The 21,124-nt window shown below is 39.0% G+C and overlaps 1 protein-coding gene across 3 annotated transcripts in view; it reads left to right on the forward strand.

Moving 5' to 3' along the window:
- Window positions 1-21,124, forward strand: part of ARFGEF1 (ADP ribosylation factor guanine nucleotide exchange factor 1) — a 148,644-nt gene that overhangs the window by 119,979 nt on the left and 7,541 nt on the right. For 2 of the 3 annotated variants that reach the window (XM_027042773.2, XM_027042775.2), the window contains 7 exons: window positions 314-474; window positions 1,383-1,513; window positions 4,871-5,000; window positions 6,314-6,449; window positions 6,531-6,669; window positions 8,837-8,909; window positions 17,160-17,292. In XM_027042773.2, the coding sequence (XP_026898574.1) occupies window positions 314-474; window positions 1,383-1,513; window positions 4,871-5,000; window positions 6,314-6,449; window positions 6,531-6,669; window positions 8,837-8,909; window positions 17,160-17,292 (903 nt within the window). Of the gene's footprint in view, window positions 1-313; window positions 475-1,382; window positions 1,514-1,806; window positions 1,907-4,870; window positions 5,001-6,313; window positions 6,450-6,530; window positions 6,670-8,836; window positions 8,910-17,159; window positions 17,293-21,124 lie in introns of those variants that run through there. The other variant, XM_053208616.1, reaches the window with a different exon arrangement.

A 21,124-nucleotide genomic window follows, 5' to 3' on the forward strand; every position in this document is an offset into this window, starting at 1 on the left:
TTCTATAGATTAAGAAACTGAAATACAGATGGGTTAAATGTAATTCAAGATCTGCTGATTCAGTACCTACTGTGTACTGTCACTGCATTAGGTGCTGGGTTTATAGTGTAAACAGAACACAGACCTGTGTCCCTGTCCCCTACTACTCAAAGCAGTCAAGTAAGCGGTGATGACAGACATGACGCCATGTCTGTTAGACATCGAAACCCTTAACCGTTAAGTATGCTCTTACATCTAGGGGTTGATGTTTTTTGTTGCAGGTAAGAATAATTGAAAAATTATAATTATCTTGATATATTTTCCACCCTTTTAGCTCTTGTGTTTGAAAAACACTTTCCAGCGACCATTGATTCTTTCCAGGATGCAGTGAAGTGTTTGTCTGAATTTGCGTGCAATGCAGCTTTCCCAGACACAAGTATGGAAGCAATTCGACTTATTCGCCATTGTGCAAAATATGTGTCTGATAGACCTCAGGTATAGCGTCATTTAGTAAACAAAATTATGCTGAGTATTTATTTCCAGTCTGAGATAGAAGTTTATTTGGGAATCCAGGGTATATGAAGCATTTATTTTTCAGTAAACCCCAAAATTATCTAAGCTTGATTCTGACTGAAGTGTTTAGAAATGATAGCTATTATTTTTTAAAGGTGTCAGGTGTTTTTCTGAGTATTTCACATGTATTAACTTGTTTAGTCTTCTACACTTTATGGGATAGGTAGTGTTTATATCCCCATACAGATAAGGCATCTGAGGCACAGAGAAGTTAAAAAAATGTCTCCATGGTTGCAGGGCTAGTAAAGGAGACATAGGGTTTGAACCAAGCCTATGTTTTTAGCCATTTCTGTATACTGTTCCCTACATGTTGTGCTGTGCAGTACTGAGGTTGACTGTCTGGGTGATTGTAGGCTTAAACAGTGAAGTAAAAGGTCAAATTGGCTGCCAGCCTTATCTTGCGTATCTGAATCTGTCTCTGTAACTGTCATCAAGAAAAGTGGTGCATTACAGAAAGATTTTACTGCACACCAACTTGGACCTATGGGGTGCTTAGTACTTTTTACATACATCAACTCATTTGACCTTCACACTTCCCAGGGGTGGTTAGTGTGGCTGCATGGTGTCATAACCATGAAATGATAAAAATGGAAACCTGATTTAACCTGGCGTAAAAAGCAGAAAAGCTGGTGTCAGAGTTGAAGCTGAAACCAACTTTTGGATTCTAGTCCAGTGCTCTTTTTAAGCAGTTGTAATCTCCATCTTTTTATAAATTGTTATTTATCAAAGTGCTGACTTTGAATTTGTAAAAACATTTAAAAATTTTGTTTGGTGAAATATTGTACAGGTGTTATATTTTGCCTTAAGTATATCTACCTTTCTTCTTGAAGGCTTTCAAGGAATACACAAGCGATGATATGAATGTGGCGCCTGAAGACAGGGTGTGGGTGAGAGGATGGTTCCCAATTCTCTTTGAGTTATCCTGTATCATCAACAGATGCAAATTAGATGTAAGAACCAGGTAACAATCAGTGTTTGTAACTACAATTTTGAAAGGCTCATTTTGACTTAAATTAACTTTTCTCATGTGAACACAAGTTCGATAGTTAAAGGCCCTAAGTTCGTCGTAAGTCAGGTGTTTTATCGATATAGCAATTATTAGACAGATTTTAAAATATGTTAAATGGAGCAACAGTAAAAATGGAAGTACATTACTTTTCCTTAACATTTTCTTATAGCATCCTACTTTGAGTTTTAGCTTCTGTGTTCATTTGTTCACACATTCTATCTTTTCATATGTTTGTTTCCAATTAGAAATTGAAGTTAGTGGCAAAATTTATTTTATTTCCTGATGAATGCTAGAAGAATCTCCAAATGCACATGCTTGGTGGATTTTAGATAAAGAACCATTTCTCTTTGAAGACTGGTCAGTAACAGTTTTGAATAATGTAGGTCTATTAAAAAGAAGTGAGATCTTTCAAAAATACATTCTCATTAAAAGATCTATATGAATGTATAGTCCATTTGCAAAGAAACGATAATGGATGTAATGAAACTGGATAAGCATTCAGTATGTACTTCTCATGTTACAGCTTCTGTCAATCCCATAGTAAAATTTTTATCATAACTACCTTTTTGACTGCCAAATTGAAATTGCCAGTTGTATATCTGTTCTGTCAACAAGTGCTTGAGGCATCATGAGTTCAGTTTTGTGTTTAAATAAATTCCTTCTTTTATGTATCCCATCTTCTTTTTAGGGAGAATCATTAGTCATTTCGGCAATTAACTTCATTGGATTTTTAAACTATACCGGTAGTACATACAAACTTATAACATATCAATGATAGAACTATAATGAAGGAATGAATTTCTCCTTCCTCACTTTATGCCACAACCAGCCTCATCCCCATCTAAGGTTAAGTGTGATACATATCCTAAGAAACTTCATTTTTATTTGTTATAAAAAGAGATTTTTATAAAATTAGGTTAAGTAATCCAAAGTAAGACTCAAACCTTGGGAATTTGTCAGAGAATTTAGTAATCATAAGAACTTATACAGCATTTTATTTTGCATTTAGACATTGAGGATTATTTGGCAGTGGACCTGTTAGGAGCTTGATAAACTTCAAGATAACCCCTGATTCATATTAATCTAAATTATTAAGATTTACAATTTCTGTTGTCCAGCCACCTCAGTGGAGCAACCAACATATCATGATGGACAAGTCTTATAAACTCAGTACCCCCTCACTGCCCTTGTTTGTTTGTAGAAATTTATTTGACAAAGGACCTACCTGCTTTCTTAGCTTTTGAGCCTGTCCTTGTCTGGGATCATCCTGCTTTCCTTCTTGCCATATCATATGTTCAGATAATGGATGAGTTTTAGTTGTTAAAGAGAAGAGAAAATATATATTCTAGCTAGTAAAGGAGAGGAAAAATATGAGTAAACTTTGTTCAGTAATGGCTTTTTCTTATTTCATTCCAGGATTTGTAAGGGCTGATACGTAGACTACATTTAAAAATGTAGTACCATGGAGGAACGTGGGTGGCTCAGTCAGTTAAAGGCCCAACTCTTGATTTTGGCTCAGGTCATGATCTCATGGTTGTGAAATCAAACACCACGTCAGCTCCACACTGAGAGTGGAGCCTGCTAAAGATTCTTTGTCTCTCCCTCTGCCCCTCTTCCCCACTCATGCACACTCTCTGTCTCACTAAAATGTAATGCCATGATTTGTGTAACAGATTAATTACACAGTACTTTCACATATGTTTTTATTTGATTGCCTCAAAATTCTATGGGTTTAGGATTGGTTCATTAACCTAGGGTCTCAAACACTATTTTTCCCTATATCAGCAACTTAAGTATTGCTTTCAAAAAGACTTCTTGAACAGTGAAAAATCCTTGGAAGCCTCTGTGGATTTGTGTTTGCTTTCGGGGCCTGGAAGAAACAGGATTCCTCTTCCCCTAGCTGTGGGAGTTGGCATCCAGTTACTTAGAGTGGGAAGAAATGGATTTCAAGCTCAGGAGATGGAGGAAAAAGGAGCCTTGTTCTGTTGTAGGGAAACAAGGAGTTTTGATAGGCTTCTCCCACAGAAGAGAGGGTGTTTCTTCTGTAGGAATTGGTTTACTACGGTTTCCTTACTTTTCGTTATATACATTAGATATCTTATGGGTCAGATAAAGTGCTGTGAACTTACTGTAGGCCCAAACTACTACTATGTTACTTTACATGTTTATTTAACAAATATTTATTTAGAGCCTGTTATGTGCCAGACTTGTACAAGGCCTGGAGGTAGCACAGCAGTAAATGAGCTGGACTGTGAACCAGTCCTTATGGAGTCTTTCAGAGAAAATTTCATTATGGCTTATCATCAGACATTTTAGAGAAAATTTTGTAATGGCTTATCATCAGACTTTTTAAAATATAAGCCTTTTCTAAATGGAGGGATACCTATATTTTGTTGGAAGAAAATAACATATAGAGAAAAGATCAAGCTTTTTAATGGTTACCTGAAGGCACTATTATTTAGAGGAAGATAATAAAGAATCAGGAAGACAATGTTGAGTTTTAGTTTTAACACTTAAGCAAAAGATAGTGAATGTGATACTAAGCAGTTTATTCAATAGATACTTACTGTGTGCCTCATGGGTGACAGGCATTGCTCTGTGCCTAGAATACGGTGGGCAGCAAACCACTCACATGAATGTCATAGTCAATCAGTTTTATAATTCCTTTTGTTTACAGATGCTATATGAACAATTACAGTGTTAGCTAAAAAGTCCTATAAATTTTCCAGAACTTCATTTTATGATGATCTTTTGCAATCTTTATTACCTTTTACAACTTTTAAATGTGGGAAGGGTAGGGTGGGAGTGAAGGAAAGATGAAATAAAACATTTTAAGGTCAAGGCTTTTGGAGTTTTTCCCTACAAAATGCATCCTAAAGAAACCTAGTTTATAGCTGAAATTTCTTTTTTTTTTTAAACGTTTATTTATTATTGAGAGACCAAGAGACACATGAGCAGGGGAGGGTTAGAGACACATGAGCATGAACAGGAGAGGGTTAGAGAGAGTGGGAGACACAGAATCTGAAGTAGGCTCCAGGCCCTGAGCTGTTAGCACAGAGCCCGACGCGGGGCTCGAACTCACGTACTGTGACATCATAACCTGAGCCGGAGTCAGTCGCCTAACCAACTGAGCCACCCAGGCACCCCTATAGCTGAAATTTCTTAAAATTGAATATCACGTGTTAGTTTAAAACTATTTCTAAACTTTTTCACTAGCTTTATGAACTCTGAAAACTATTTTAAGAGGGGATTCTGATGCAGCATGCTTTTTTGTATTCCAGTTTTTCTACTTGTGTTTTATCATTTTAGGGGTTTAACAGTAATGTTCGAAATAATGAAAACTTATGGCCACACTTACGAAAAACACTGGTGGCAGGATTTATTTAGAATTGTTTTCAGAATCTTTGACAACATGAAATTACCAGAACAGCAGACAGAGGTAAGAGAAAATGAAATTTTATTTAACACAGTCAAGTTAAAAGGTTCTTAATACTTTCCCTAATACAGTTTACTATTTCAAATTAAGGACATGGAAAAGAAAAAAAACTAGAGAATTTTTCATTATAATAAAAGGTATGTCTTTATAAATAAAGAACAGTATTTAGGGATAGAACTGAGTTAATGAATTGGTTGTTTTCAGTGACTTCTGGTTTCTTTTTTCTTTTAAAAAACATTTTTTAAAAAAATCTTATTTCTGAGAGAGAGAGTACGAGCAGGGGTCGGGGGGCAGAGAGAGAGAGGGACACACAGAATCCGAAGCAGGCTCCAGGCTCTGGGCTATCAGCATATAGCCCAACACGGGCCTCAAACTCACAAAATGCGAGTTCATGACCTGAGCTGAAGTCGGACGTTTAACCAACTGAGCCACCCAGATGCCCCTGGTTTCTTTTTTTCATTTTAATATTGCCACAACTACAAATACCAGTAGTTTTCTTTTAGTATTCATAGTGACCTCTTATTCTGAAGTGAATAAAGAATACATAGTGATGTCTTATTTTATTTCAATGTATTTTACTACAAACCAATTATAGTATGCATTTCAGTAAGTGTAGGGAAGAGAGAGCCTCAAGTTTTCTTATTTTGTCTCATACAGCTATATTAAATGCAAACTTTGGGGGCTCTCTGGCCTGTACAAAGTTTTACTTTAGATCTGTGTTTTTTAAATCTACAGGTAGACTCTTACTTAAAAAGTCTTATTAAGTAGACAGATGTATATGCACTGTCACAAAACTGTATATGAAAATATCAGTCCAGATTAGTCTTTATATACTTGAGAAAAATAAATTCTTTACTTTGTATGGCCTTATTCACCATTTACGGTATTTTCAAGAACCATACTTCACAAAAGTTTTATTTTAAATTTATGCTAAACCCATTTGGATAAATTCTTATCATTTTCTTCTTGTTTATTTCTTTTTTATATTCTGTCATATTCTAGAGCAAGGACAGCTGTTGTTATTCATGCATATTGTTTTGAGAAGTCATAATGTTAATAGCAAGACAATTCAGTGGTAATTTTTTATAATCAAAAATAATGAAAAAATAGTTAAAGTATTTTATATATAGATGGTTATGGAACAGTGGAGAAAAATAGATCTCGTACTGAGTTGAAGTGAATGGAATATTCTAGAGGGAAGTTAGTGCTCTGAAAGGAACGTGAACAGACTTAGCTTTTAAATATGCAAAATTTTTTTCTTGAATTCTGGTGGTTGATGAATGGTCTGACCTTCTTTTAACAACTTTTCCCCCTAGAAAGCTGAATGGATGACTACAACTTGTAATCATGCACTTTATGCAATTTGTGATGTGTTCACCCAGTATTTAGAAGTACTCAGTGATGTACTTTTGGATGATATTTTTGCCCAGCTCTACTGGTGTGTGCAGCAAGGTAGGTCTATAGCAAATAGTGACACAAAGTGTTAAATATGGCCCTGGCAATACATAAATGAATTGCTCTTTTCTTTTCTAGACAATGAGCAGTTAGCACGATCTGGTACAAACTGCTTAGAGAATGTTGTTATTCTGAATGGTGAGAAGTTTACCCTAGAAATCTGGGATAAAACTTGTAACTGCACACTGGATATCTTCAAAACCACAATCCCACATGCGTAAGAAGATTTTTTACAACTTTATATTTGTATATTGAATGATCGACCTAAAAAGTTTCATAGTAACTAGTGATTTCTTACAACAGAAATCCTTTTAAAAATACCTCAGTGTTCCATGAATTTGCATTTATTGCAAATCAGACTCCTATAAGCCATAACAAATACAAATACTTGAATTAGATTATTTATAAACCAGACCCTTGAGTCTGATTGGTCATGTGGTTATTGGTCACACTGAAGTGATTCTACTTGTACAAGGTTTTAATTATCCAGATTAAAACAAGCAGTGGTTTTGGATTGGGGGTGAAAAACTCAACATATATTTCAGTTACTGTAGATTTAATAATCTAAGGAAAATTAATTTGCAAATATATTTTACAGTTAATTGTCATCTTATGATGGATTAGTTTGGAATTGTAGTGAAGGAGTTTTTATCAGTGGAGAGACTAAGACATAGTGTCACTAAATGACTAATAAATAGCACCTGGATTATTTGTACAACATAATTGAATTTACTTACCAGCTCAGCTTCTGGGGCTCTCTGACCTGCACAAATCTACTACTTTTAAATCTGCTGAATAAGATGATTTAAAGCGTACTTAAAACATCTTATTAAGTAGGCACATGTATATGTATATGTATGTGTATAAAACTTACATGAAAACTATGATTCACATTTTTAAACATCATAAACTTTTTCTTGACATGAGTTAAGTATATTTGCGCTGACATGATCCCCTTCTAAGTATCCTAATAAATAGGACATCAGAAGTTAAACAAAAGGGACACACCTCTAGGAAAGCAGTCTGTAGGTGGTCATACACTGAAGGGACAACTGTTGGTCAGATTTTCTTATTTTTTTGGTACACATTTTGTTGGAGCAACCTACCTGACAGGTGACCCATTTTTGTGAGTTTATCTGTGGCCCTTATGTCAAAAGATGGTATGAATTCTTGCCTAGCCATTTTCCCTTTGAAGTCGTCACAAAAACCAGTCAGGCTGAACTTTCTTTTTTTGTTTTTAAGAACTGCTTCTGTTTTGGGGCGCCTGGGTGGCTCGGTCAGTTAAGTGTCCGACTTCGGCTCAGGTCATGATCTCACGGTCCGTGAGTTCGAGCCCCACATCGGGCTCTGTGCTGACCCCTCAGAGCCTGGAGCCTGTTTCAGATTCTGTTTCTCCCTCCTCTCTGCCCCTCCCCTGTTCATGCTCTGTCTCTCAAAAATAAATAAATGTTAAAAAAAAATTAAGAAAAATACTTTAAAAAAAAAAAAAAGAACTGCTTCTGTTTTAGTTTATTGAACTACACATTCAAGTTAAGGTATGTGATCTTAAAGATCATCTAATAAGCATTTCTTCATAGAAACTGTGCCAGAGTTCTTTCTATATGGAACTGAAATGATGTCTCTAGCCCCTATCTACCCAATTCCCAGGAGCTCCTGCTTCTCACAAGCAAGAACTTGGGCCTTAATCATCTTTCTATTCCAAGTACCCAATCCAGGGGTGGCAAGTCATTTCCCCTTTGGGGCCAAATTTTATTTCACTTATTCTTATACATTTAAAAAAAAAAAATAGAATCAGGGCGCCTGAGTGGCGCAGTCAGTTAAGCGTCCAACTCTTGATCTCGGCTCAGGTCATGATCTCACAATTCATGAGTTTGAGTACTGCGCCAGCCTCTGTGCTGACAACATGGAGCCTGCTGGGGATTCTCTTTCTCTCTCTGTGCCCCTCCCCCACTGGCTGTCGAGTATGCACGTGCTTGCTCTCTGTCTTTCAAATAAATAAACTTTAAAAGAATAGAATCTAAAGAGTTCTATGAATTTCTTAAAAGTCTCAAACTTTTCTCAGTCTCAGTTTATAGAGAATATTTAATGGCATTAATACTTAGTATAAAGTTTTTGAAACTTTTCAGAAGTAGTTTTTGGGTTTGTTTTTTTAAAATGATGACCAGAGTACCCTTTTAATTATGCTAGTTAATTGTTTCCTGTAGGTACATATTTTAAACTTATCACTAGATTTTTTTTTTAGTAAATTGCTTTTAGCAGTAATCAAAGAAGGATTATATTGTTTTTGGCATATTTTTGTGACTTTTTTTCTGCCTGTTTGAAAACATGTTGGATGTGTCCTGTTTCACACTTTCAATGGCTGGTGTGATTTTGGTATTTTAAAGGCTCTTGACCTGGCGTCCCTCTTCTGGAGAAACTGCTCCCCCACCTCTGTCTCCTGTGAGTGAAAAGCAGCTGGTAAGTTTTCATAAATAAGGCATATTTAAAATTGTTGTTGAGAAGTAATTTTCTGATGGGCCAAATTCTTTTATATGAGTCCAGGTATAGCATAGGGGCACGTGGGTGACTCAGTCGGTTAAGCATTGACTTTGGCTCAGGTCATGATCTCACAGTTTGTGGGTTCGAGCCCCATGTTGGGCTCTATGCTGACAGCTCAGAGCCTAGAGCCTGCTTTGGATTCTTTGTCTCACTCTCTCTCTGGTCCTCCCCCTCTCGTATGCTCTCTCTCTAAAATAAATATTAAAAAAACTTTTTTTTAATTAAAAAAAATAAAAATAAAAAGATGGCATAAATGTACTGTGCAGAGAATTCTTAGGTTAAATTCTTAGGTGGTGAATTTCCCAGGTGGCTAAAATTTATTTCTGTAAGTGCCATGAAGGAGGTATTTTAAATTATTTTATAATACACGTGGTCTGAGACATAGAGTAATATAATGTCCAGAGTTTTAAGAGGCAGGTATGAGGTTATGTAAAAGGATTTCCATGCCAAGCTAAAGACATTATTGGATATTTCTTTTAAACTTTTAGTTTGGATACAGTGTGACCTAAAAGAAATATTATAAAAACAGTACAAAGAATTCTAATATATGATTCACCCAATATATTTGTTTCCTAGGTCTGCCACAAGAAATTACCACAACCTTGGTGGCTAAAAGCAACAGAAATTTGTTGTCTCACAGTTCAGGAGGCCAAAGGCCCCAAATTAAGGCATCAGTAAGGCCACGTTCCCTCCAGAGGCTTTAAGGGAGAATCCTTTGCCTTTTCCAGCTTCTGGTGGCTGTTGTCAACCCTTAGCATGCATTGACTTGTACACACATCACTCCAGTCTCTGCCCCCATCTTCAGATGGCTGTATGATGTCAAACCTGTATGTATCCTGTCTGCGTTTTTCTCTTGTAAGGACAGTAGCCTTCTTATGTCTGTAAGATAAGATATAAGCCGTCTCATGTCAAACTCTTTTAACTTAATTCCGTCTTTAAAGACCCTGTTTCTAAGTAACCTTCATAAGTACCAGAGGTAACAACTTAGATGTACCTTTTTAGAGCCACTGTTTGTTCAACCTGTTGCAGTTTGCCCTCTGGCACCCAGAAACTAATGTTCATCTTTCAGGCCAAGTATGTTCACCCCCTCCCAATATTCCCCAAAGTTTCAACTCATTCTGGCATCAGTAAGTCCAAAATCTGTTCTAAGCATCGTATCAAAAGTCCCAAATCTCATCATCACAGCCATCTAGATTAGGTACGTGGTCTCTTCTGGGGCATCATCCCTCCCCATCTGTGGACCTGTAAACAAATTACAGGTGGTGGGACAAGCATAGGATAAACACTGTCATCCCAAAAGGGAGAAATTGGCAGGAATAAAAGGGTAGCTGGCCCTAATAAGCAAGTTGAAAACCCAACAGGGTAAATTCCATTAAGTTTCAAGGCCTGAGGATAATTCTCTGTGTCTTGATGCTCTGCCCTCTGGGCCCATGGCTCCTCCCTGTGATCCTGCAGGTCTGCTCTCTAAATCATTACTTCTTACAGGTTAGCACATGTTTGCAGCCGTGCAGCTCCATCAGCCCATTTCCTGCCTGTAGAATCCCAGAGGGCTGATAACCTTCCTTCATTTTGTCCCAAGTCTGTCCTTCTCAGTCTAGGCTGGCTGTGTTTCTACCGGTAAATCATTCTTAAAATCCCTGTGGGTCTCTTGTGTGTGTCAAGAGGTTTATTCATGGATCCTTTGTGGATAACTTCCTCTCTCTCCTTGGCTTCTGCTGAGATGTTTGATTGGATCCATTGGATCCACATACCTAATGTCTTTCAACAAAAAGTTGTCTTGCTATCCCAAGAAATGCTTTCATAACAGTGAGTTTTCCACTTTTAGCATCCTTTGCAGTCTGGATAGGCCAAGATCCTGCCAAATTATCAAGTGCTAGTTCCTTTTTAGTTAGTAATTTCTTCCTCAATGTATCTGTGTATTCTCTCATTTTTCTGTAAACACCAAGGAGAAACCAGGCCGTATCTTCAACCTTTTGCTTGAAAATATCCTCAGCTAAATATGCAAGTTTATCACTTACAAGTTCTGCTTTCCACCCAGTAGTACAACACAATTTAGCTAAGTTTTCTGCCAGTTTATAACACGTACAGAAAACCTTGGATTACAAGTAACTTGTTCTGCGACTGTCCACAAGACAGGCAAACATTTCTAATAAATTTTAACTTGATAAATGAGTAGTACATGACACCATATATCACATGATCACGGCTGAGCCAGTGGTTCTTGAAACTCACTTTTGATACACGAGTGCTTTGTTGTTGTTGTTGTTGTTTTAATTTTTTTTTAAAACATTTATTTATTTTTGAGACAGGGAGAGACAGAGCATGAACAGGGGAGGGTCAGAGAGAGGGAGACACAGAATCTGAAACAGGCTCCAGGCTCTGAGCGGTCAGCCCAGAGCCCGACGCAGAGCTCGAACTTACAGACTGCAAGATCATGGCCTGAGCCGAAGTCGGCCACTTAACCGACTGAGCCACCCAGGCGCCCCGAGTGCTTTGGATTATAAGCATGTTTCCGGACGGAGTTAGGCTCACACACTAAGATTTTACTGTTGCCTTTCTTCCATTATCCAGTAACATAGTCCCAGTTTCCTTCTGAGATCTTATTAGAAGAACTTTTAACATTCATATTTCTGTCAGCATTCTATTCATGACCATTATATGTATTCTTTAGGATGACAGAAGATTTCTCTGACATGCATTTTACCTCGTTCTCCATCCTCACCAGAATTGCGTTTAATGTCCATATTGCTACTAACAGTCTCTTTGAGGCATTGTAGGCTTTTTCTGTCATATGCCTCAAAACTCTTCTAGCTTCTACCATTACCCAGTTCCAAAATCACTTCCACCCCCACTTCATGGTACCAAAATCTGTATCCATCAGTGTTGTGCCAGTGAAGTGGAACCAGCAGGAAATACCTGTTTCTGTCTGTACATATATATTTGTTCGTGTATGATATACGCACATACATATCTATATTTTTTTATTTAAATTTCACAGGATTGGCTATGCAATTGTTAGGGCCAATAATTTGAAATCTGTAGGGCAGACTGGAAAGCCCTGGGCGGGAGCTGCTGCTTCAGGGAAACCTGACGGCCTTTCAGCTGATCACGTGAGGCTCTGCCCCATTATTGAGGATCATCTCCTTTACTTAAGTCAACTGGCTGTAGATGTTCACCACATTCACATAGTACCTTTACAGCAACATTTGTATTAATCACTGGATACTCTAGCCTAGACAGTTGACACAAAACTAACCTGACACCCAAGTTTCTCCAGATGTTATCATTTCACTGTATTTGCTTTATCATTTCCTCCCTCCCTCCCTCCCTCCTTCCTTTTTCCTCTCACTCATCAACCCCACCCCCAAGACTTTCTGAGTTCTTTGAAAATAAGATGTCCTTTTATCCCTAAGTTCCTTACTCTGTTTTTCCTTTGCAAGAAGAAAAAAAAATCTTACATAACCACAGTGCAGTTAACAAAATCAGGAAATTACCATTGAAACAGTGCTATTCTCTAATCTGGCCTTATTCAGGTTTTTTTTTTTTTTTTAATGTTTTTGTATTTATTTTTGAGAAATAGAGCACAGATGGGGGAGGGGCAGAATCTGAAGCAGGCTCCAGGCTCTGAGCTGTCAGCATAGAGCCCAACACAGGGCTTGAACTCGTGAACCAGGAGATCATGACCTGAGCCAAAGTTGGCTGCTCAACCAACTGAACCAGCCAGGCGCCCACGGGCTTATTCAGTTTTAAACCCAGGACACCAGCAGGAGCATATTAGTGTCCATTGGTTGATTTGTCCCCCACAACTTTTAAATTTCTTAACTAATAGTCAATGACTAAAACTTAGATTTCATAGTAAAGTACTACTGTGAGTTTGTCTCGAGAGAGCTGTCACATCTGGAAACTTGGGGGCACGCTGCTTCATGATCCTGATCTGCAGGACTGGTCTGTTCATCACAGACTCCACTTACGAAGTCCTGTTTTAAGCCCAGAATGAGCTTACTCTGTTTCCTGTTTTTCTCAAAATTGGCCCACTCCTTGCTTGTTTTGTGTCCTTTTGGTTTTTCTGCCTCTGCTGTATAGTATAGTAATTTGCAGTGTGGGCTTTAGAGTCAGCCCCAAAATAAAATCCTGACTGTGCAGTGACTGGCTCTGTGGCCTCAGCAAGTTACCTGACCTCGTGTTAGAGTGGTCTTGTGATGAGAATTAGGTCAGGGCATTCACTGCACAGACAGCTGTTGGAACGGCATGTGCCAGGTGAGTGCTCAGTGCCTGGGCTGCTGCAGGGCTCCCTGGGGCGAGCCAGCGGGGCCCCTCAGGACCGTCTCACCCTCTCTGTGGCTCCTTCCAGAGCTGCTGCTGCCACCCCTTCTGAGATCTACTGCTTCTTGCACCCTGATTTCCTTTTCTTTCTCTTCTCTCTGCGACTCATAGTTTGCTAAGAAATTATGGTATTTTCTAATGCCATTCTCAGCTGAGTAGATCTTGCTGTGCACTGAAGGACTACTTTGTATTTATTTTTGTTTTTCTCATTAAATTTGTTCTTAATGGGTCTCAAAATTCTGTGACATATTTTTGGCCAAGCTGTTTGTTCCATTAAAAAGTAGTGATTTTAAAACTAATAACTTAAAACTGCCACACACACACTCACACACACACACAAATGGTCCACAAAACATTCTGAAGGTTTTACGATGCATTGTTACCATTAACCAGTCTTTTACTGTTAAACTTAAAAGGCCAATTGACACAAACATTTCTGAGACGTTCTTCCACCACTGAATAAGACTGGGGTGGCATTGGGGTGCCTGGATGGCTCAGTTGGTTGAGCATTGACTTCGGCTCAGGTCATAATCTTACAGTTCGTGGGTTCAAGCCCCACATTGGGCTCTGTGCTGACAGCTCAGAGCCTGGAGCCTGCTTAGGATTCTGTGTCTCCCTCTCTCTCTGCCCCTCCCCTGTTCACGCTCTGTCTGTCTCTGTATCTCAAAAATAAACATTAAAAAAAAAAAAAGATAGGGGTGGAGTTATTGGGGATGATGCTCATGTAGCCTGCTGAGCTTTCTGGGCAGACTTGGTCCCATTGCCAGCTCCAGCTGCCTTCTTGTCCACTGCTTTGATGATGACCCACAGCAGCTGTCTGTCTCCTCTCCCAGAGTATGCTCTCGACACACATAGTCTTGCCAGGAACCATATGAACGATGGCAGCACCACCAGATTTCAAGAATTTAGGGTCATCTTCCACCTTTTCCCCAGAGCAAGTCAGTCTTCTTAGGTTCAGCGAACTTGCAAGCAATGTAAGCGTGTGACAGTCCAGCACAGGTGCATATCCAGCACTGATTTGGTGAAGGACTATTTTTTGAATATTAAAAAAAGAAAAATACCCAGTTATTGTTAAAAAAAAAAAAATTACAGAAGAAAATAGGGTAAAAAAAATGCAAGGCCCTTTTTATACTGCACCCTTCCACTGCAACTCCAGGGTTTAATATTGTGGTGTATATCCTTCCAGCTCTTTTCTATACATTTATATATAGAGTATATAAATTTACATATAGTTTTCTCAAAAAATGAAATTTTATTTGGAGACTAACGTGTTATGTTTGGAATATCTAAGAGATGTCTCCACTTCGATACATAGAGATTTCTTTCATCGGAGTTCCTCCTTTTCCATTAAAGAGTCCTTTTTAAAAGGAGAGGTGTGGGCATACGTCTGGTTCACAGCTGTTCTAAAAAATGCAGAATTACCAAAAAATCATCTTTAATTGGTTGATCAGAAAAACTGAGAATGCAGTATGCCTAACATTAAAAGATTCCTCTGATACAAAGGAGAAGTTTTAAATTCCCAATACTGTGACCTAGTTTTTGTGCACATTTAGTTTTCTGGGGAGAAGCTTTTTAGGGATCATGAGAATGTTCAAAAGAGCCAATGACCCAAAAAATTCAAAAACCAGTGCTTTCACTTATATTCAGTAAGATAATACATTTTTTTATTCTATCAACTTATTAATCTCCCCCTTAAAATATACTTACTAAAATGTACAAGCTGGGGCACCTGGGTGGCTCAGTTAGTTGAGTGTCTGACTCTTGGTTTTGGCTCAGGCCAGGATCCCAGGGTTGTGGGATCATGCCCTGCATCCCAGTCCATGCTCAGCATGGAGCCTGCAAAGATTCTTTCTCCCTCTGTCCCTCTTCCCCGTGTGCACACGCTCACTCACTCTCACTCTCTCTCTCAAGAAAAAACATACAAGTTAAAAAGAGACATTTGCTTATATTTTTTTTATTTTTTTTTTTTTACTTTTTTTTAACCTTTATTTTTGAGACAGAGGGAGACAGAGCATGAATGGGGGAGGGTCAGAGAGAGGGAGACACAGAATCTGAAACAGGCTCCAGGCTCTGAGCTGTCAGCACAGAGCCTGACGTGGGGCTTGAACCCACGGACTGCAAGATCACAACCTGAGCCAAAGTCGGACGCTTAACCGACTGAGCCACCAGGCACCCTGAGACATTTGCTTTTAATAGTTAATTTTAAATAAACATTCCCTTAAAGGATTTATAAATTAAGTGTTGCTATATGCATTCTTCCATTTAAGTTTTTCTTTTAATGTTTATTTATTTTGAGAAAGAGAGAGTACAAACTTGGGAGGGGCAGAGAGAGAGGGAGAGCAGGAATCCCAAGCAGGCTGCACACTCTCAACGTGGAGCCGTAGGGCTCGATCCCACAATCTGTGAGATCATGACCTGAGCTGAAGTTGGATGCTTAACTGACTGAGCCACCCAATCGCCCCACTTCCATTTAATTTTTTACTTAAAAGTGTATTATAGCCCATCATGGTCAAAGAAATTACCCAATGAGTCTTCTGGATCTATGTAATTATTATTAAAGGCCTCTTGTTTGTTAAATGCTTATGAAAAATACAAAGATAATTAAGAACAGTTATAACAATAATAATATGGCTTTAGATTTGTGTAGCACATCACTGTTTAAAAAATATTTTTAGGGGCGCCTGGGTGGCGCAGTCGGTTAAGCGTCCAACTTCAGCCAGGTCACGATCTCGCGGTCCGTGAGTTCAAGCCCCGCGTCGGGCTCTGGGCTGATGGCTCACAGCCTGGAGCCTGTTTCCGATTCTGTGTCTCCCTCTCTCTCTGCCCTTCCCCCGTTCATGCTCTGTCTCTCTCTGTCCCAAAAATAAACGAAAAAAAATATATATATTTGCATGTGATCCTTTTAGAAATTTTTTGAACCCGATTTGCTACATTATCCCCATTTTATACAGAACAGCAAATGAAAAATCATAAACTGATATTTTAAGTCTAAGTTAAAATACCATTTTGATTAGCACTGTTCCTTGGGAACACAGGCCCCTGTCTTCCTTTCAGAAACCCAGGTGAGTTCACTTCCAGCTAAAACTGTTGAGTCAGAATTCTCAGTTCCTCTGGAAAACACATTCTGGCTTCTTTCTGGTATGCTGTATTGCTGTAACAAAATAAAGCCAGAATAGTATTGACAGCTATCATATATTGTCTGATACTGTGCCAGTGCTTTGCATTTATTATCCTAATAACCTACTAGGAAAGGTCCTCTCCATTTTCAGATCAGAAAACCCTAGCTCAGTAGTGTTCATTGCTTTTCCAAGGTTATACCTAATCCTGGAGCCAAAGTCTGGTGTTGACTTGAATGTTGAGCTTCTCTCATGACACCACACTCCTAGTCACCTTCTCACTGATCTTTCTGGTCGCCATTTCCTTGGATGACGGAACATCTTTCCTTAAACTCACCCCTACAAAACTTTCCTGAGCTCCACCTACACAGAGCTTGCAGAAACCTATCCCACCTCTGCCACATACATGTTCTGTTTAGACTGCATGAAGAGTCCTGGATATCCCTGATTGGTTTTTCCATACAATGAAGCTTAGCATTTTTATCTGTTGCTTTTGGGTGGTACCAGACCAGAGACCATCGAGGGTCAGAAAGGAAGCTTTTCCCTTAAAGGCTATCAGTTCTTACCTGTGCATAGGTAACTTTAAATAATTTCCCCATTTTGTCTGTAATCACTGTGTAGAACGTCCTTTTCATAGTGACCCATGTAATTGTTTTCAAAAACAGCATACTAGAAACTGTTTTCATCCTTAAGATTTGTTGTACTTACAAGGAATTTTTTATTTTATTAGGATACAATATCACAGAAATCTGTAGATATTCATGATTCTATTCAACCAAGATCTGCAGATAATAGACAGCAAGCACCATTGGCTTCTGTCTCTACTGTGAACGAAGAAGTCAGCAAAATTAAACATACAGCAAGTGAGTTATTTCTCCTAGTAAAAATAGTGTGTTTTGTTTTATGTAGGAAAGGGATGAAATGTTTGCTTTTACTTTTGTTATTAACAAATATATACTGTAATTGGTTGTGTGGTCACTTTGTTACTGCATTTGCTCCAAGTTGGACATTTCGCTAACACCTGTAGTACCAGCTTTTTCCACAAGTGCTTAATGTTTGTGTTGAGCACCTGACTCTCTTCTCCCTGTTCTCTTCTGCATGTCAGCCTCATATTCTTTCTGCAAAAGTAGGGCCTGATGGGCCTTTCTCTATAGTGCCCTATAGTGCCTTCCGAGCAGGGGCACCCAGCTTCCTGAGAAGCCGACCTTCTTTCTACTCGACTGCCCCACACGATGTCTTCTGCTCACCTTCTTAGTACTTGTCACAAAGAAGGGCAACCCTTTCTATTTTTTGCAAAATTGATCCAGCTTTGTTTATATAAGGAAATTATAATACCAAGGAAAAACTACCCCGTTCCTAGAGGAAAACAGGACAACTGTAGTTGCTTTTATAAAATGAGGTGAAATTCACATAAGAAAAGTAATCACTTTAAAGTGAACATTCACATTCACAGTGTTGTGCAATCACCACCTCTGTCTAGTTCCAAAATGTTTCTATCACCCTAAAAGAAAACTCCCCACCCATTAATGCTATTCCTTCTTACTCTCCCCTTCCCCTGCCCCTAGCAACCACTAATCTGCTTTCTTGGTCTATAGATTTGCTATATTTCATATAAACGGAATCATGCAGTATATGACCTTTTATGTCTGGCCTTTATTTAGCATAATGTTTTTAAGGTCCACCCACACTGTGAAATTGGTCAGTGACTGATACTTCTTTATGACCAGTTGTCATTTGTTTGGATATGTATCACATTTTGTTTATCCAGTCATTTGCTGATGGCCGTTTGGGTTCTATCTTTTGGTTATCATCATGCTGTTGTGAATGTCTGTGTACAGTATAACGTGAGTACCTGTTTTTAATTATGTTGGCTGTACACACAGGAGTGGAATTTTGGGGTCATATTATAGGATAGTTCTATGTTTAACTTTGTAGGGAACCACTAAAACATGTTCCACAGTAGCATTCCAACTAGCAATTCCAATGGATCCACATCCTCACCATCACTTCTTTTTTTTTTTAAATGACCATCCTAGTGGGTGTGAAGTGGTACCCCATTGTAGATTTGATGTGCGTTTCCCTGATGATTAGTGGTGTTAAGCATCTTTTCATGTGCTTATTGCCATTTGTTTGTTTTCTGTGGAGAAATATTTGTGTCCTTTGCTCTTTTTTAAGTTGGGTTCTCTTGTTGTAGTTGAATTGTAAGTTTGTTACACACTCTGGATACTATACCTGTATCACATATATGATTTGCAGAAATTTATTTTCTCGTGTTGTATAGTTCTTATCATTTCTTTAATAACATCTGATGCACAAAGTTTTTAACTCGGATGAAGTCCAATTTACCTGTTTTTTCCTGCTCATGCTTTTGGTGTCATGGCTAAGAATCACTTGCCAGAAGTAAGGTCGTGAAGGTTTTCCCCAATGTTTTAAGAGTTTTGTACTTTTAGCCCTTACCTTTAGGTTGTTGATCCATTTTGAGTTAATTTTTTTTTTTCAGGGAATTTTTTTTATGAATCCTAGGTTCTTATACTTGTTCTTGTGAGAAGACAGAGCTTCTGGCTTCAGTCACGGTGTTTTGCTAACCTCTTAAAGGGGAGAGGGAGATGGGTAGTGGTGAGTGGCTGATTTTCATTTTTTATTCCTGTTCTCTGGAGAACAGCATATCTCGTGCAGGAATCCACGACAACTTTGCACTGGAACATGCCATAAGGACAGAATAGTGAGTGGCTCTTCTCTCTCTCAGCCCCAAGACTGAATTTAAATATACTTTAGCCTTGCAAAGTAAGGATGTGGTCATCACACATTAGAAAGTTTTCACGTGGCTAGTCTAGGAAAACACCTTTAACTGGAGCTGCATGCTGCTCCCCATACCCAGAGCCGAGGGCCCAGGCTTGTTTCCTACTATCAGATGTCCTGCCCTCTATCTCCTTTAAGTTCTTTAGGAAAAGTTTGCCATGGAATTGTTGACTCAGAATAGGTGGAGCTAGAGGAAGAACAAATGGCCACCATGTCCCCATGAGCCCTTTCAACTTAGTGGAAGAGAGACCGTCTGCTGTCTCCTGCTCGGGGGAAAGAATCACAGCACACACCTGAGTATTTCGCCCTGTCCGAGGGGCAGCTATCTCGTTCTTCCTGTACACGTTCTTTCTGTACACGTTAAGAAAACACCACCACCACCCCATCTAGTCTCAGCTCAGTGCCTGCTGTCCCACGTAGTGAATCTTGTTTAGCTTTGGTGAACCAGTGAAATGGTCACCTACTATAACCCTGGCAGTGTCAGCCCTCGTTATAAAATCTGTCCAAACATGCTGGTCATTGCTAGTGAGTCTAACGTTAAGATCTGTAGCCTCCCAGGACTACAGATCCTGGGCAGGAGATCTGGACTCCTCCCGGGACTACAGATCCTGGAGAGGCCCAGCCTTACCCACTCAGGCAGAGTGGAGTCTCGTCAGCCATTCTGTCCGTTCACCCTGCTGACAGCTCTTTCTCCCCTTGAGTGGCTGATGCTGGAACCGATGAGAACACATCTCGTCAGACATCAGCCTAACTCCCGAGTCTCATTGAGAGTTCCACCTGTGCTGCCAGGAGTCTCCTGCTCTAGGGACGGAGTTTAGGACTTGAATGAGGGAGGTGAATGACTGACTGGTACTTGTCAGCTCTGACTGAGGTGAAGGACTAGGAAGAAGATACTGAAGAGGGAGACAGTTGTGGGATTTGTGGTGTCTTTGTTTTACTTTTTGTTTGACATGAGATCTAGTAAGAAGTGTTACGCACTCCAGCATTTCTGAAAACTACCTGGAAAGGAGTCTTTATTAATGACCTCAATAAGAAGAAATTTACGCAAATTGTTTTGCTACCCCTAAAGCCCTTAAAACATGAATTTGCATTCCACAAATTGGTGCCACAAAACGGAATTTGTAATAAAAGCAAAAGTAGAGACTGAAGGATTGTAAGTCTGTAATGCTGAGTGATTGCCCGGAGAGTGATTTCCAGGCTGCTCCGCCTAGGCAGTCGTCTGCCTCCTGGAAAGCTCACTGGAAGAGCTGCTCTGGACATCCCAGGATTGAGGTATGGCCTGGGGCCATCATTGCAGTCACGTGTCAGTGTTGCCAAGCTCTTGCAGTATCTCAGTAGTTGAGTCCTCTTTCCTAACCTTGTGCTTTTGCATTTGCTTAACTGGGATGGTCAGTGAAATGGGAAATTCTTCTATGAACATGACCTTATGGGCTGTGGATTGTCAGAAACAGTCTTGTGTCTTGTTGAGCAAATTCATCCGGCTAGAGTAATGTAGTTATGTTTCATTTCACCTGTGGAGAGCATTTTGTGATCATGCATTTGGCATAACTTTTTATAGACTTCTTTGCTTACGGATCCATTTGAAAATATAAGGTCATTTTGGCTACAACTTCTAACCTGGATCCAAATAAAACGTGCTCTGGTTAACCTGCAGTATTGTCGCACTTATCAGAATTTGTGGCTGTCTCTCCTTCCTTTCTCGCAGATCTGGTTCCTGTTGTTTTCTTTTGGTATAGGCTTTATATTACCTATATTCAAAGGTCAAACTTGAGTTCCAGTAAATGCTATTAGCTTTTTTTTTTTTAATTAAGCTTTTAATGCATTTGTTGCATTTTATTAAAGAATAACTTAAATCTTCTTAAAGTTGCAGTGGGACCTTTTTGGACATTATTTACT

The sequence above is a fragment of the Acinonyx jubatus genome, chromosome F2 (genome assembly GCF_027475565.1).
Source record: "Acinonyx jubatus isolate Ajub_Pintada_27869175 chromosome F2, VMU_Ajub_asm_v1.0, whole genome shotgun sequence".
In the NCBI taxonomy this organism is placed as follows: Eukaryota; Metazoa; Chordata; class Mammalia; order Carnivora; family Felidae; genus Acinonyx; species Acinonyx jubatus.